The following is a 14,463-nucleotide window of genomic DNA, read 5'->3' as shown; positions in this document are numbered from 1 at the left end:
CATGAGTTACGTCTGCTGATGGCTCCCTAACACACTAGACAGACTAGCTGTGTCAGACAGTAGAATACACAAGAAAATAACCTGTCATATCAGACCTAGTTACTTGCTTCATTTAATTCTGTTCATGTGACCACTGCAAAGACTGTGCATTCTCAAATGAGAATGTGCCAATTGCGGGACTGGTTCAGACCGAGGATCTGCCCTACCAGTATTCTGCCTCCAATGATGGCTCTAGATATGACAGCCCAAACTGAGGGCAAACGTGTACAATACTTCCATACTACCATTCCCTACCCCCCTGTCTCTACCTCCAGCTATTTTCAGCCCAGAGGAGTTACTGATCCATTTGTGGTTTGTCTATCGAATGACCATCTCAGGTCTCCAGTCTGCTGTGTGAACCTCTTGCATCCACAATGCTGTTTGGCAAGGAATGCCATACGAGTTCTCCATTGCACGGAGAGTATTTACACGGCACAGTCTAACTCCAGCAGATATATTTAAAAGAATAACTTTTTTAGTATTGGCAGATAAAGATCATGTTCCTCAAGGCATTTGTTCCTATTTATACGAGAAAGGCAATAACACTCTTCCCATATGCTGGTTAGCAACCTCTTTTAAGACTATTTTGGAGACATTCACTTGAATGTTGAATGGCTTTAAAAACTCAGTGCCCTTCTGAACAAATGTTCTTTCCTTTTAAGCTTCTAAAAACTGATTCATTCTTTTAAATCTGTTTCAACTTTTTTTTTCTGGAAAATGCACTTCCATGAGCTAAAGTGGCCAAATTTGATATACCATTAAATTGTGCTACAAAGGCCCTTGCTTTCTCAGTCCGTAGAGGCAAAACCTACAATATTAGGTTAATAACGGTATTAACCAATATTAGGTTAATAACAATTATTAGCAATTAACAACTACTAACAATTATTAACAGTTTCAGTTCTGGTCTCCACAAATGCATTATTCTGAAAACCCTAGAGAAAATGTTCCCTACAAAACAAAAGAATGTCCAACAGATTAATATATATAGCTCTTTAATTTTTACAAACTGTACAGATAACTGCCACAAATCTCAGGTGTTTTACCATCTTGATGATTAAATCATCTCTGTAAGTAGCAGCAAAAATTTTATAACTCTCGAGGTCTGCATCATTAAGTACTGAAAATAACTTGAAGTGCTGTGCAAAGCAAACGGTACAGTTGTAAACTCCTACAGACTCCAAGGAACCTGAATCCCTTCTTAAGGCAGTAATATTTCACATAAATAAAAAGCTAATTCTTTACTTTTTATTATCAGACATTCTAGTCATTCTGGTATTGACATCTCCAGCTCTGCATTAGCATTTCTGTACCTGTATACACTTGTATGTGCCTGCACACACTGGTTGCCTAGATCAACTCATCTCAAATTGCTATATCTCTACCACCTCTCTCCACAACAGGCTGAAAACCAATCCACTGTCCATGAATAACAAGCTTCTCAACAGCAGCTTTTCAATATGGAGCTCGCAATCTGTCTCTCATTCACTTTGTCAAATTATGGTCCACATATCAGCCATTTGCAGCAGTGATATATCTGTCAGGCGTCAAGTACATCTCTTGCAAAGGAAAGTCTTTTTTAGGATTTTTTAACTTTCAAAATGTCTAATCCCAAACATGCAAAATAATGAGTCAGATGCCAAAAAATCATGAGGTTTTGGATTTTTTTTGTGTTTTTTTTTTCTTAATATGTTAATGTCTTTTCCTTTGCTTCCTGGAGCTTTTTCTAGGTCATGTTTTCAAGCTTTTCTCCACGGCCAGAAGGGTTTCAAACATTATTAAAAAGAAAGCAACTGAGATCTTTTTGTAATTGCATGTTTAAGAAAAGTATTTATCGCCATCAAACTTAAATTCTGTTGAACTGACAATCAAGTATCTTCAGAGATGTTTTTGATCAAATAATCCTGAAATTGGAATATTGCTTCCAACCTGTTTTCTCTAGAGTTTCATTTGCATTACTTACGTATTTTTTTCAGATAATTAAGCTTTAATGAAAGCAGGTTGTTAGACATGGAAGGATGTCATGACTTAACACTATCTTGAAGGACTCTACAATATCAAAATATCTGAGGTGAAGATTATATATCTCTGTGTATACATACGTATGCCCTCACACAGTCATTTCTTCACCTGAAATTTGTGATTTGCTCCCCGTTAATACTGAATCCTCTTGAAACCTTTACAGTGGATTTTGTTTTGCAGTGATGAGAAGACAGTTTTGTGTGGCAACACGCATTACAAATATTTTTAGACTCTAACTGGTTTGTGATGGAAATGTTCATGAGTATTGATAAATGTAACCATTCCTGTTAATCATCATCATCTCAGCTAGTTTGTGTGGCACTCAGTAATTAGATTTTATTTAAAGAGGGAAAAGCATTCCTTTCTTTTCATAACACAATTCCTCTGTTGGACATTATCTAAGCCCAGCATAGTGTCCTTCCTGTATTCTTTCTCTTCCATCCTTTCTGCCCTGATTAAGACTACTGGAGACTCAGCAGGAAACCCAGTGGGATTGCTCTTGGTGTCTTGAAGTCACCTTTTCTTTCATTGTTTTTGCCTGTTAAACCTTGTTATGCTCATCAATCCCTTTCCCGCATCCCACTGGATTCCGAACTTTCCTTTGTCAGCACCCTTGTTTGCTGCTAATTGAGCTTCTCTTCATTTTCCCTACCCCACTCCCTTGCCCTTCCTTCCTCCCCTCTCAGTTAGGCCATCTTCTCAAATGTCCCTCCTTCATCCTGTGCCTGGTGTCACCCTGTGCGGTCAGACCTGAGCATCGTGATTAATGGGCAGACCCCAGATGAGGAGGTGTTTCACGGGTGCGCTTTACTTCCAACTTGTTTCCTGTTTTCTGGGACATGTTCATGGATCACAGCGTATTTGTGCCACCACAAACTCTGGGCGATAGCTTCCACTCTGCCGGGACTGGGGACGACGGGGTCTGCTGGCAGCTCGACCCACACCAGCCTCAGAGGGCTGCCAGGGCAGAGGGGTCGTCCGACGCCAACTCTGCCAAACGTCCGTGGAAACGAGTCCGAGGGTCTCACAGAATCACCTCAAGAGACCTGCCCGCGGCCACAGCGGCAGACTGGCCCGACCCACCCAATCCCAGGCAGCGGAGCGAGCCCCGCTCCCTGCCGCCTCCCCTGCGGCCGGGCCCGGCCCGGCCCGGCCCGGCTCTGCCTGCGGCCAGGCTCTGCCTGCGGCGCGGCCCGGCCCGGCCCCGCGGCGCACAGGGGGTGCCATAGTAACGGGCGGGGGCCGGGCGGTGCCGGGGGCCGGGCGGAGGGCGCTGCTGAGGGCGGGGACGGCGGCGGGATGGCGGGCGCGGGAGCGCCCCCTCTCCGCGGCTCCCGGCCCCGGCGGCCACAAATGGCTCTTCCCTCGCCGGCCCCTTTGTGTGAGGCACACTCGGAGCGGCGGCGGAGCGCGGTGCGTCCCCTACCGCCGCCAGCCCAACCCAACCCAACCCAGCCCGGCCGGGCCGGGCCCGGGCCGAGGCGAGCCGAGCCGAGCCGAGCGAGGCGAGAGAGCCGGACGGCTCGGGGTGGCCATTCCAGCGCCTCGGCGCCTCGCTCCCCCCGGGGGTGCGCGGGGGGCCCGGCTGCTGTCTCCACCTTCCCCCCCGTACCCCCCAAGGCCCTCGCTGTGGTGGGCGACCAAAATACACCTCCACCAAACCAAAGCAAATAAACAATAACAATATTAATAAAATAAAACAAAAAAATAGAAAAAAGAAGAAAAAAAAAAGGAAAGAAAGAAAGAAAGAAAGAACGGGAAAAGAACAGAGGGAGCGAGCGAGAGGGAGGGAGGGAGAAGCGAACCAACTCCGAGACTCCCATAAAGAGCGGCACGCACGGAGCGAGCGCCCCGGTGCCGATGCGTGGGGGAAACAATAAGTACTCGAAGTTACCTGCCCTGCCGTAGAAGAAGGAGGGTTCGTGGGTTCTCTCGCAGACATCTGCAGACCGGTGCTTTTTTGGAAGAGATTTTTTTTTTTCCTCTCCTCTCTCTCTCTTTACAAACCACAAACGGATGTGAGGCAGGGAAGGTGTTTGACTACTGAAGTCAGGCACCTCTTTTTTTATTCTTCTCAGTCTTGTGTGTCCCCCCTATTCCCTCACACACACACACACACACACTCACACCCCCCCTTTTTTTGCACCAACATTAACGACCAAAAGAAAAGGAAAGGAGTTTGCTTGATGTTTTAGTGAAATGGACGTAAGATTTTATTCACCACCTCCTCAGCCTGCAGCCGCTCCTGATACGCCTTGTTTGGGACCTTCCCCCTGCCTGGACCCCTACTATTGCAACAAGGTGACTCGTGTTTTGTGTCGTCCGAGGTGTTTTATCTGTGCTGTCGGTGTGTGCTGTTGTCGCGGCGCGTTGCATGAGCGGGCGCTGCGCTCTGGCGAGCCGCGCACCAAGTTCCCCGGCGAGGCGGAGGGAGGGCAGCGGCACTTGCCGGGGTTTGGGGTTTGGGGAGCGCAGTGCCGCCCGCCGCGGAGCGGTGCCGCCGGGACACACACCGGCTCCCCCCCAGGCACCCCAAATTAAACCCCCGGAGTAGCCTGGGGGCGGGCGGCTGGAGCGGGGGGGTGGGTGGGGGAGGCATTTTCCATAACATCTTTTCGGAGAAACGGCGTGGACGGGGATGTTGGTGCGGGGGACTTGAATTTCCAGGGCTCTTTTTAATGAGAAAGATCGCGCCCGCCACAAACCGGCAGAAACTCTGTCCGGCAGTTCATGTGTCAGAAAGCCGAAAACCACGTTTGTGTTTGTGTGTGACATAAGTGTGTGTGTACACACAGGCATACACACACACACACACACACACACTATACACATGGAGAGATGTGGATGTAAGTCTGCATAGTGTTGACAAGTCGGTTCAGAACATCGGCTCCACTCTGTCCCGGCTGTGCAACTGCCTTACCAATTGCTCTGTAACTTGATTAAACCTCTGCAGATAGGGTCAGTACCCGAGGAAAGCTAAGTTTTAGGTCCCCGAGCCCTGGGGAAGGAGGAATCGCAGAGGATACACGAGCTAGCCCAAAGCCTGAGTCCAGTTCCGAGAGTTTGGTGTTGAGATCCCGGAGCACTTTGCGTGACTTTTGCTGCCGAGAAAGGGGGCTGGGGTCCCTGCATTGTTACTGCCGCTGTAGCCTGAGCCAGCTGGTGCTTTATGTGTGAGCTGCACTTTCTCTGCTGTTACGGAATGGGCTTTGCACGTGAATAAAATGCTGGCCGTAGCAAATGATCGGAAAGTGCGAGTTACCCAGAGCACTCCTTCGAGCACAGCCCGGCCAAGGGGAGCAAGCCGGGAGAGAGCGATGTGTTCAAACCTGCGCGCTCGGGAGCCTGTTTGGAAGCCCGCCGTGGCAGCCCGTGGCGGGCTGCAGCAGCAGATGGCTTTTCGCAGCGCAAGCCGCGCCGTGCGCAGGCTCCGCGGGGCCGGCCGCGGGTGCGGAGGGCGGCGGGGCGCGGGGGCCGGCGGGGCGCTACCGTGGAGGAGCAGCCCCCGGCCCGGCCCGGCCCGGTCCCGCGCCCAGCTATTGTCGTGACGGTCTCACGTGTCATAGAGACGTTCCGAGCCGTCCCTTTCATCCCGGGCAGCTGCCTCCCTCGATTCAGAGATAAACAGCAAAATAGAGTGTGCTTGTGCTGGGGCGCGGAGGCTGCGGCGCCCGGGTGAAGCCCTCTCAGTTTTCAGGAAAGGTTTCCCACATGGTCGCATCTACCAATCACAACAGAAAGGACCAAATTCATCCTGGCTGCATTTCACATATACTCAATGGAGTTATAGAATCCAGGGATAAATCTGGCCCTTTGTGGTGGATGCCTCAGGATATTTCAAGAGAGATCCCAGAGGTATGACTGTTAGCGTTGTTTTAAGTGACTATTTTGCAGCATCTGGCAAACGTGCACTATATTTTGGAAGTTTGTGCCAGGAGTGAACTTGGTTCAGCAGGAAGAGTTCAAATGCGAAGGAGCATTTATGTGTTCATTAACTTTCTGTTAGTGCTCTGAGTAATCATGAGGCTACTGCTACTTTTCATCTCTGGTTTGCTGTTATTTTCTCTATTGTCAGATTTGTAAATTTGTAGCAGTGAAATGTTGCCATGTGAAAAACTTGGGCTGATATTAATGCCATAAGAACTAAAGTGTTTGAAGACCTGTTTGGCAGTGAAACTGGACAAACGTTATTAAACCTATCAATGATTTAAAGCTTCAGAAAGAAGGTAATGACTTGAATACACATTTCACTCATCATTCTTGAGATAGTGGGCCAGATTTAATTTAAAAGTTAAATGCTTTGGAAAATCAGGAATTACTTTAATATATTAAATCATTTTCCAATTAAGTTCCTTAAATAATTTTTGGTATGTTGCACTCCAAATCGAATAAATTAATTTGGAAAGTCGTTTTCAGAATTTCTTTACTAGCTGGTTAAAGCTTCTTTCAAGTCATGCCATGTATGAGGGAGCAAACTGTTCTTTTCAAATGCAAATGAGACGCTCATTCTGTAGACAAGTTGCAACTCTTCTATTTCACTTTGCCTGAACTGATAATGTGCTTAAAAGTGCACAGTCATAAGACATATGTTTTATGCTTGGAAAAGACTTACCAGGAATGTTTCAATATAAGATATCGAGTACAGAACAAATGTCTTTCTCGGATGTCTTTACCACTGACCATTGATAACATTAAATGGACAGAGTAGATTTTCCAGGCCCCTTGGAGGCATACATTTAGTGAAGATTTCATTTTTCACCCCCTCACTCTCTTCCTTTGCCCAGCATGATTAACATTGCTGTGAAAACTTATCTGACTTGTTCTAAACATGTCGTCATGTTACAGTATTGCTCTGTCACTCATTTTCAGGCTGTGTGTATTTAGGGAGTTTGAAGGGCGGGAGGCCTGCAGAATTTTCTGTTCAGTATGTTTGGTTGAGTGTTTGCTTTTAAACTCTCCCAGGAAAGAAGATGATGGCTGGAGTGTGATGGATCCTTTTTCTGGGTCAAAATGGTGGTTTTCATTAGGTGTTTACCTGCAAAACTCACTCAGAACTCATTCAAGATCCTCTGGGATCTTGTTTCTTGTAAAGTTAGTTAAAACCTGCTTTTGGCACCCATTAGTGGATTTGGCCCTATTTTTCATACCTAGGTTTTGGTGGTGTTTTTCCTTTTACAAATTTGCCAGACTTTGATTCTTTACATTTGAAGTCTGCTTGAGCTGATGGTAATTTAGAATGTATTCCACAAATACTTAGGCTTTTAAGTTTTCTAATTGTTCTGTTAGCACTAGTTTTTTCCCCGATCAGATGGTTGTTTGTAGCATACGAGTTCCCAGGCACATGCATGGGAGGTATTGACTGTGCATTTTTCTGTAGCCAGAGGAAAATAATGTAGATTCAAACAATCACCTCTTATCTTACAATTTTCAGTTGGCAGGCTTTGTTTCAGAAGACTGCTTAGATCTTTATTTTATAAACCTAAAATAGCATTCTAAGCATCTTAGCGTAATATTTCTCTATCTGCTGTGAAAGCTCATTATACTCTGCATATATTGTTATGCAGGCTTTTCCTTGTTTCTCTTGCATTACCCATGGAGAGAGAAAAGTGAAGGAACAATGCAAACAATGTTGGTTATGACAACTGTGAGAGGTATCTCTTATACAAACAGACAGAATGGACAGTATGCTTTGGTATATAGGTCAGCCTTTGAAATAACATAGTGGAGCTCTTATGCTGGACAGATTTAGCATTGGGGTTGTACTGTTCGCTTCTTGAAACTTGAAGCATAATTGCAGTTCAGATATGTTCAGGCTAATGCGAGTAGTCTGTTCAGTTGAAGTTTATTTTAGGAAATGCCACGTTCTGTAATTGAGTTGAATGATATAGAAGAAATAACTTTGATAATCCAAGTGTCTTAATTTGATAGAATATGGCCAAGTGATTTCAAGCTGCCTGAAGAAGTCAGATGATAAGTTTAAATGTTTATGTAGAGAAAAGTAAATAACAGCCTCATGGCTTTCCCTGTTAAGTGTCACCTCCAAAGACCACTTTGATCAGTACTGCAAGAATGATAGGTATATTTTAATTTTCATACTTGAAACTTTACCATTTTTTCATATATCTGCTCACATAAAGTGCAGTTATATAATTGTAGTTATATATAATTGTAGTTTGACACAGCTAATGACAGGGATGCTGACCTCTGCCATCAGTAGGCAGAAAATAATGGTCTTTACTGCTCCCAATGGTTAGCCTAGCAGAATTATGCACTGGATTCTTCTGTGATTTGCTACCTTGTTCAAAAATACAGGAGCCTACAACTCATCTTTCTTGTATTCACTGGTAGTTGTCAGTGCAGTGGAAAAATACAGCCAGACAGCAGAGGTAAAGATAGACTGTAGTTGTTTATAAAAAGAGGAATAAAGAGGAAAAAGAAGGGAGAGGGAAGCAAAACCTTTCAAAATGAAAAAGGCAGAGTGACATTGGGTAGAAGTGGATAAGGAAATATAATACAATGCTTTGTAAGCAGGTAACAATCCATTGTAATCAGAATTCCGTGGAGCAAAAGTACATATTATTTTTACTCAGTGTTTAGAGTAATTTATTGTGTAAACTTAACCCTACCATGGAGACTACTCTAAATAAAATGTTCCATGGCTGTTTACAAAGTGTACATTATTTCCGGGGGCTTGCTTCCATCCAGTCTCTATCTCAAACTCAGAATTGTGGCAAGCAGTTTGAAGGACAGCTCTAAAGCCTAAATACTATGTTACTGTTTCGATAATGTTTTAGATTATGCTCATATTGTTTATCCTGAATATATTTTTTCTACCTTAAAAAATACCTTGTCCTCTATTGCCTTAGAATTATACTTGAAATTTGTTACTGTTTCATAAAGGGAAGATTAAACAGTTGCATTAGGGCTGACTGTTGATTTTCAAGTGTTAAGTCTCTTAGTTTCAAAAACACCGCATATGAAGAACGGAAATGGTATTTTCTTTCATACCTTAGTATGTAGTCTCAGAGTTGTGGGCAAATCTCAAGTGTGCCTCCTTAAATTCCAGTGTTTCAGGAAAGAAGTGGTCCCAATTTTAGTGGAACACAGAAAATGATTTATGTATGTGCTTTTGAGAAATCTTTCTCAAAAATGTCTATAAACCATAGCATTCGCAGTAATTTATTTTTTGCTTTCTGCCAAACATCAGTACCTTGAGAGGAATTATGTTTTATTCTCATACCAGAATGATGCGTTTCATCTCTAGAGCATTACCGCTCAATCAGCCTATCATGAAGTCTTATGAAAAAAAAAAAGTGAAACCAGTAAATTATTAAGAATGCTGAATTAACGAAACACTACAGCACATGCAGTACCTTTGGTGTTTACATTAAACCAAAGAGCACCTGGAGCTGATTTTGAGAAGCTGATACTGTGGAAGACTGGGCAGTTCTAGCTTCTGTTGAGTTTGGGATGTGTTGGGGATGATCACACTTTACTGTGAAGAACTGAGCACCCTCTGGCCCTAAGATTCCCACATTAGCAGGACTTTCTCGTCTTGCTAAAAATGTTCAGAAGCATTTGAAAAATGGACTATGTGTAAAACACAGTTTATATCTACACAGAGAATTGTCCTAATCATGCTGGGATTTAGATTAAAATTCTTGATATTCAAATCCTGTATTAATGGTAGATATAACAAAGCTTAGATGTTGGAAGTAAAAAGCTTCCTTTGACTGCACTCTCAGCACAGCTCAAGAGCGACCTGAAAGCAGCACTTTGAGTGGTGAGAGGGTAGTCCCTGGATCAGTGCAGACCTTGGCTTCTGGAACTGACAGCAGAGGCAATTAGTGGCAGCTTTGTTTATCTTTTTGAAGAGGACACATGCTCTTTGAATGTCTAGCATGGACTACATACAGTAAAACACTTAAATATAACTTAAATTTAAATGTTCTGGCGTTGCAGTTGGACTGTGTGATTGTTGTAGATCCCTTCCAACTGAAATAGTCTAATCTGCTATTTTAGCTACGCAACTACATACCAATTTTCTGCCCAAAGAATGATTTCTCATTAAAAACGTTGAGTTAAAAACTGCTTCAAAACATGGTTTATAGCAGATTCGCCAAATGACTCTTAATTATAGCAATGCTTCCAAAATACTTTCAGGCATGGAATTCACATCAGCCCAAATGAGATTTTCTTGATCATAATGTTTTTCCCTACAGCGTTCAGTTGGAAAATGGCAGCGTTGCGTTATTCTATGGTTAGGCACAGATTATGTAGCCTTAGCAGCAGCAACAAACTCTGTCCCTTCACAGCGGCGAGTGCACATAAGGAACTCTTGTCCCCCCTTCTAATGGAGTATCTGCCATTTTTGTTCATTGGTAGCAATCAGTTTTCAGTTAGTAAGCCGTCAAATAAAATGTTTAGCTCTTGATTTAGACCTCCAAACTTAAAATTGTTTTTCAGCAGGCATCTTGGTGCAACCCACATTTGTAATGTCTGTGGTTTTGTTTTGCTTCTTATGTTTGCAGCAAGTAATTTATTTTTAGCATTTGAATTTCATATGGCTCTAATAATATTTATATCTTATCTTTCAATTGCACATATGCTAACACTGTTCCTGAACTGTTCATTTAGTATTTCTCGCTGGGCTGCTATTTGATTTGCTATAGACCCTTGTTGAATGGTTTCCTCCCAAGGAACACGCTGCTTTCTAAGTTGCAAAACATACTTGAATTACATGAGCATCTGACAAATCCAGGTTAGTGGAAATGTCAGAATGTTTTAGCATTCACATTCTTGACTGTTAAACCACTCTCTACCAATCAAAAGTGGCACGAGTGGCTTTTTTCAACCGTACTGCTGGCTAAGCATGGAAATTGAGCTGCTGTGGTAGTACTTTTGTCTACTGCTATTGTAGTTGATGATTATATGGTCTTAAAGGTTAAATAGAAGTTACTGTAGCTGGTATGTATTTTTGTTATATTAAGAAAATCTGCAGTGAACTCCAGTTCTTATTCTATATGCAAGAAATCAGACAGTGATAACCTGTACTTAGGGAAATGGGTCAGTAAAGAAAGTATGAAGTCTGCAATGTGAAGTAAAAGATTTATCTAGACAGTTCCTGCTAGAAGAGAAATTATGTAAACATGTAAATTTCTGTTGTATCTGTGCTGCTCTGTATATACATACACACATGTAGTTTCTGCTTCATTACATATATTGCCGACTTTGAAAGAAGTGAACTTACTCTGAGAATGCATAATTTCTATCCTGTCCTATAAGTAATTGGTATTGAAATCATATTCTGGTCACAGTTGCCAAAAGTGGGTAGATTTGTGTTCCTGGATAAGAGAAAACATTTGTTTCTCACATGATCTTCGTGTTTGCATCGACCTGAAATAATAATAAATAGTAAAAGGGAAAATAGTGGTGAAAAGGGATGATAACCTTTCAAAAACATATAATTGACCATTTGGCAGACAAAGTTGTGAACATTAGTCATAGAAACCTACAGATAGTAGAGGCTTAATATCAAAGCTAATGATTTATTTTATGTTAATGACTTTCTGCTAGGGCATAAAAGACTGCTCATAATGGACTCTCAGCGCTGTGTTCAGTTGGAAAGGCTAATGGGATAATCTTACCCAAAACTAAGCTTTTTGAAGTAAATCATGGTGTTATTTTTTCAAGTTAACTCTTGAAAATGTATTGTCAACTGATTCTTTAAGAACTGCTTGTACTCTGTAGGAAAATATAAGGCAAGTTCTTTATTTCTTCACCAGCAGTTTTCTTAATTGTGTTGGAAATGTCTGTGGTTTTTTAGGGTTCTGAAAAATAATATTCAAGATGTGGAAGTCATTCAGTCACTTCAGTGTTTTTATCATAGGGCAATAGGTTTTTGTGAGGCACAGTTGTTTTTACAGGTTGAACAAAGGAAAAGAAGAATTATTTTTTTAGTGGCTTAGCCACTTATTAGCTAAATGGCAGTAAAACTCTTGGTTTTGCATTGAGAAGTTTTTAAAATCATGTTTACAATTAGTTATAACCAACATTATATTTCAATAAGAGATAATTTGCCTACTAAAGTTCACATAATGTGCTAATCATGTGTAGTGGTTAATAAAGGCCTCCTATCTCACTCCCCTGATGGCTATAAAAGGCTATTATGTTCATGGCAGCAGTTCAGGTACAGCTGCTGTGTGTTAATAATGCATCATTGTCCCACTAATAAACACAGCAAAGGTCAGCAACCCTGAGCACCTAAAACACCCATTCTCTTTCCAAAATATTTATTAACACCTTAATGGTGTATCTATTCATTTTGGTTAGGATTATATCAGTTAATGACCCTCATGGAATACTGTGTGTTCAGGTTTTGCAATCTACATGCTGTTGTGGGCTGCTGCACTCATCTTTCCTCCTAAACACTTTTCATCACAACTATGTGTTATTCTTTGAAACTAGCAGTCACCTTATGATTAACTTGCTTTGTTACTTAGTTTGGCAGTTTTCATTTTTTTCCTCAGCTAATTCAAGATTCTGTCTAGACTCTGAATTTTCATGATTTAAGACAGTTTGTAGAAATTCTGTGTGCTAAAAAACTATGTGACTGTGTAACAGACATTGACACATGCATGCACAGAGACATGCATGTATACATGTGTGTACCTGAGCACTACTTCCCCTAGATTCCACACACAATTTTATATTAGTTACTTATGTTTTCCTTTTTGGCATAGATTGCTGTATTCATAAAGGTTTTTTAAAATGCATTTTCTACAGACAAAGAACATACTCACATGGGATTTCCATTTTGCCAGGGAAACATGCAAATCAACAGGCCAGCACTTATCTACATTAAAATTAGGTACACTGTAATTTATGGGTGTAGTGATATTGTATTTGTCTTGCATAGCCTCAGATATTCTTTAAGGTAGCCTGATTCTGTGTCTGTAGAGAAAAGCAAAAGTGTTAATTGAACAAAATCTCATTTTCTCATCTTGTAGTATTTTCTTTTGTTTTCTGTTACTCATTTTGAAAACCTGATTGTTTTTTTCTTGTGCTGTGTGATTTACAAACAAATGTTTAGAGGGCAGAAAAATAACTACTACATTTCCATCAAGAGAAATGAAAAAGCTTAACTAGCTGAAGGGTTTCTTTTTGGTGTAGCACATAGCTTCAATGACACATTTGTCATGCTTTAAATATATAATACATACAATAAAATATGTACAGGCACAGTTGTGATATATGTAGTGTCTGGCTCCATTGCTATTGTTTGTAGTCTCTACGGTTGTCATACATTGTTCTTTGCACATCATACCCTTACAGCAGAATTTGACACAATTTCTAGCTTTCAGTCCTGCACCATTTTCATTGCACAATATACATGAGTTTGACAGGGTGTGTTGAGGACAACTCTGGCAAGCAATTGATATTTTGAAGTGGCAAGCGTTTCAGCAGCTGCCTGCTTGTGAAAAAGGAATGATAAGGTATACTGTATTGTTAGTTTCAGGCAAAGCATTAAGGTTTAAGCTCTGTAAAAATGTACACATTATTCGTCAGTGGTGAAGCAAGCCTTTTATGTTTTTTAGAGCTTAGCTCTCTGGCTGATGTGAACTAGAATGACATTGGTTTAATGGTCAGTAAATGAATAGGAGTACTTTGAATTTGAACCACTGCCAATTTTGCACCGACAAAGAGACTGACAAAAGAAAAGATTTTATGTGAAAGCAAAGCACAAGCAATGTTTGGGGAGGTGGGGAGAGGGGCAGAGGAACCCAACAGAAATATTCTCCAATGCAGCCTTGTAATGATTCTAAAATTGTTAAAACACATCCATTGCATGGCTCATCGGCTACGAACCTAAGCTGTTTCATCTAATGTTCTTTAAAACCTGTTGTATACACATCGTCTTTTTGAATATATTCATATGGAATTTACAGTGTGTTTTTCTAAATACCACACTGTGCCCTGAAGGCCTGTTGGCAGAACATCAGAGTTGTCCACTGCTGGAGTTCCCAAGTCTCTCTCTATCTGGTAGTGGGAAATTGTAGTTTAATCAGTTATGGCACTTTCAGTGTGTAACATTCATTAGTAAGGCAATTTGTCATGACTGTTAATAGTCAGGATGCATCTGCTCTCTCTTCAGTTATGGAGTGTGATAAGCAAGAGGGCAAATATTTCAATATTTAATAATATTAGCATGTTTGAAAACTGTAATTCAAGGTTAGTGCTCAAAACACAAACATCAGACTATTAACAATCTATGTATTTTTACTAGTTTTACCTTTACAGATTGGATTTAAAAGTAGCATAATGCTCTTATGAGCTGTGCGTTATGTGACTATGTTTCTATGTATTAGAAAGTAAATGTTAGAGCATCTTCAATGTTTATCA

At 41.6% G+C, this 14,463-nt stretch overlaps 1 protein-coding gene and 1 long non-coding RNA gene across 8 annotated transcripts in view; one reads left to right on the top strand and one right to left on the bottom strand.

Annotated features, from left to right (window-relative positions):
- The window catches only part of LOC148225457 (uncharacterized), a 135,324-nt gene extending 130,899 nt beyond the window's left edge, over nucleotides 1–4,425 (bottom strand). For all 4 annotated transcript variants that reach the window (XR_015807465.1, XR_015807464.1, XR_015807463.1 and 1 more), the window contains exon 1: nucleotides 3,956–4,425. This is a non-coding gene — a long non-coding RNA (uncharacterized LOC148225457). The remainder of the gene's footprint in view (nucleotides 1–3,955) is intronic.
- TOX (thymocyte selection associated high mobility group box) overlaps nucleotides 3,853–14,463 on the top strand; it is a 216,780-nt gene continuing 206,169 nt past the window's right edge. The window contains exon 1 of one of the 4 annotated variants that reach the window (XM_014873073.2): nucleotides 3,853–4,362. In XM_014873073.2, the coding sequence (XP_014728559.1) occupies nucleotides 4,261–4,362 (102 nt within the window). In that variant the 5' untranslated portion in view covers nucleotides 3,853–4,260. Of the gene's footprint in view, nucleotides 4,363–5,632; nucleotides 5,917–14,463 lie in introns of those variants that run through there. The other 3 variants (XM_088175361.1, XM_088175350.1, XM_088175340.1) reach the window with 3 other exon arrangements.

The sequence above is a fragment of the Sturnus vulgaris genome, chromosome 1, assembly GCF_052056855.1.
Source record: "Sturnus vulgaris isolate bStuVul1 chromosome 1, bStuVul1.hap1, whole genome shotgun sequence".
Classification (NCBI taxonomy): Eukaryota; Metazoa; Chordata; class Aves; order Passeriformes; family Sturnidae; genus Sturnus; species Sturnus vulgaris.
Note: the sequence above shows the minus strand (reverse complement) of the source record. Positions and strands in the feature narration are given on the sequence as shown.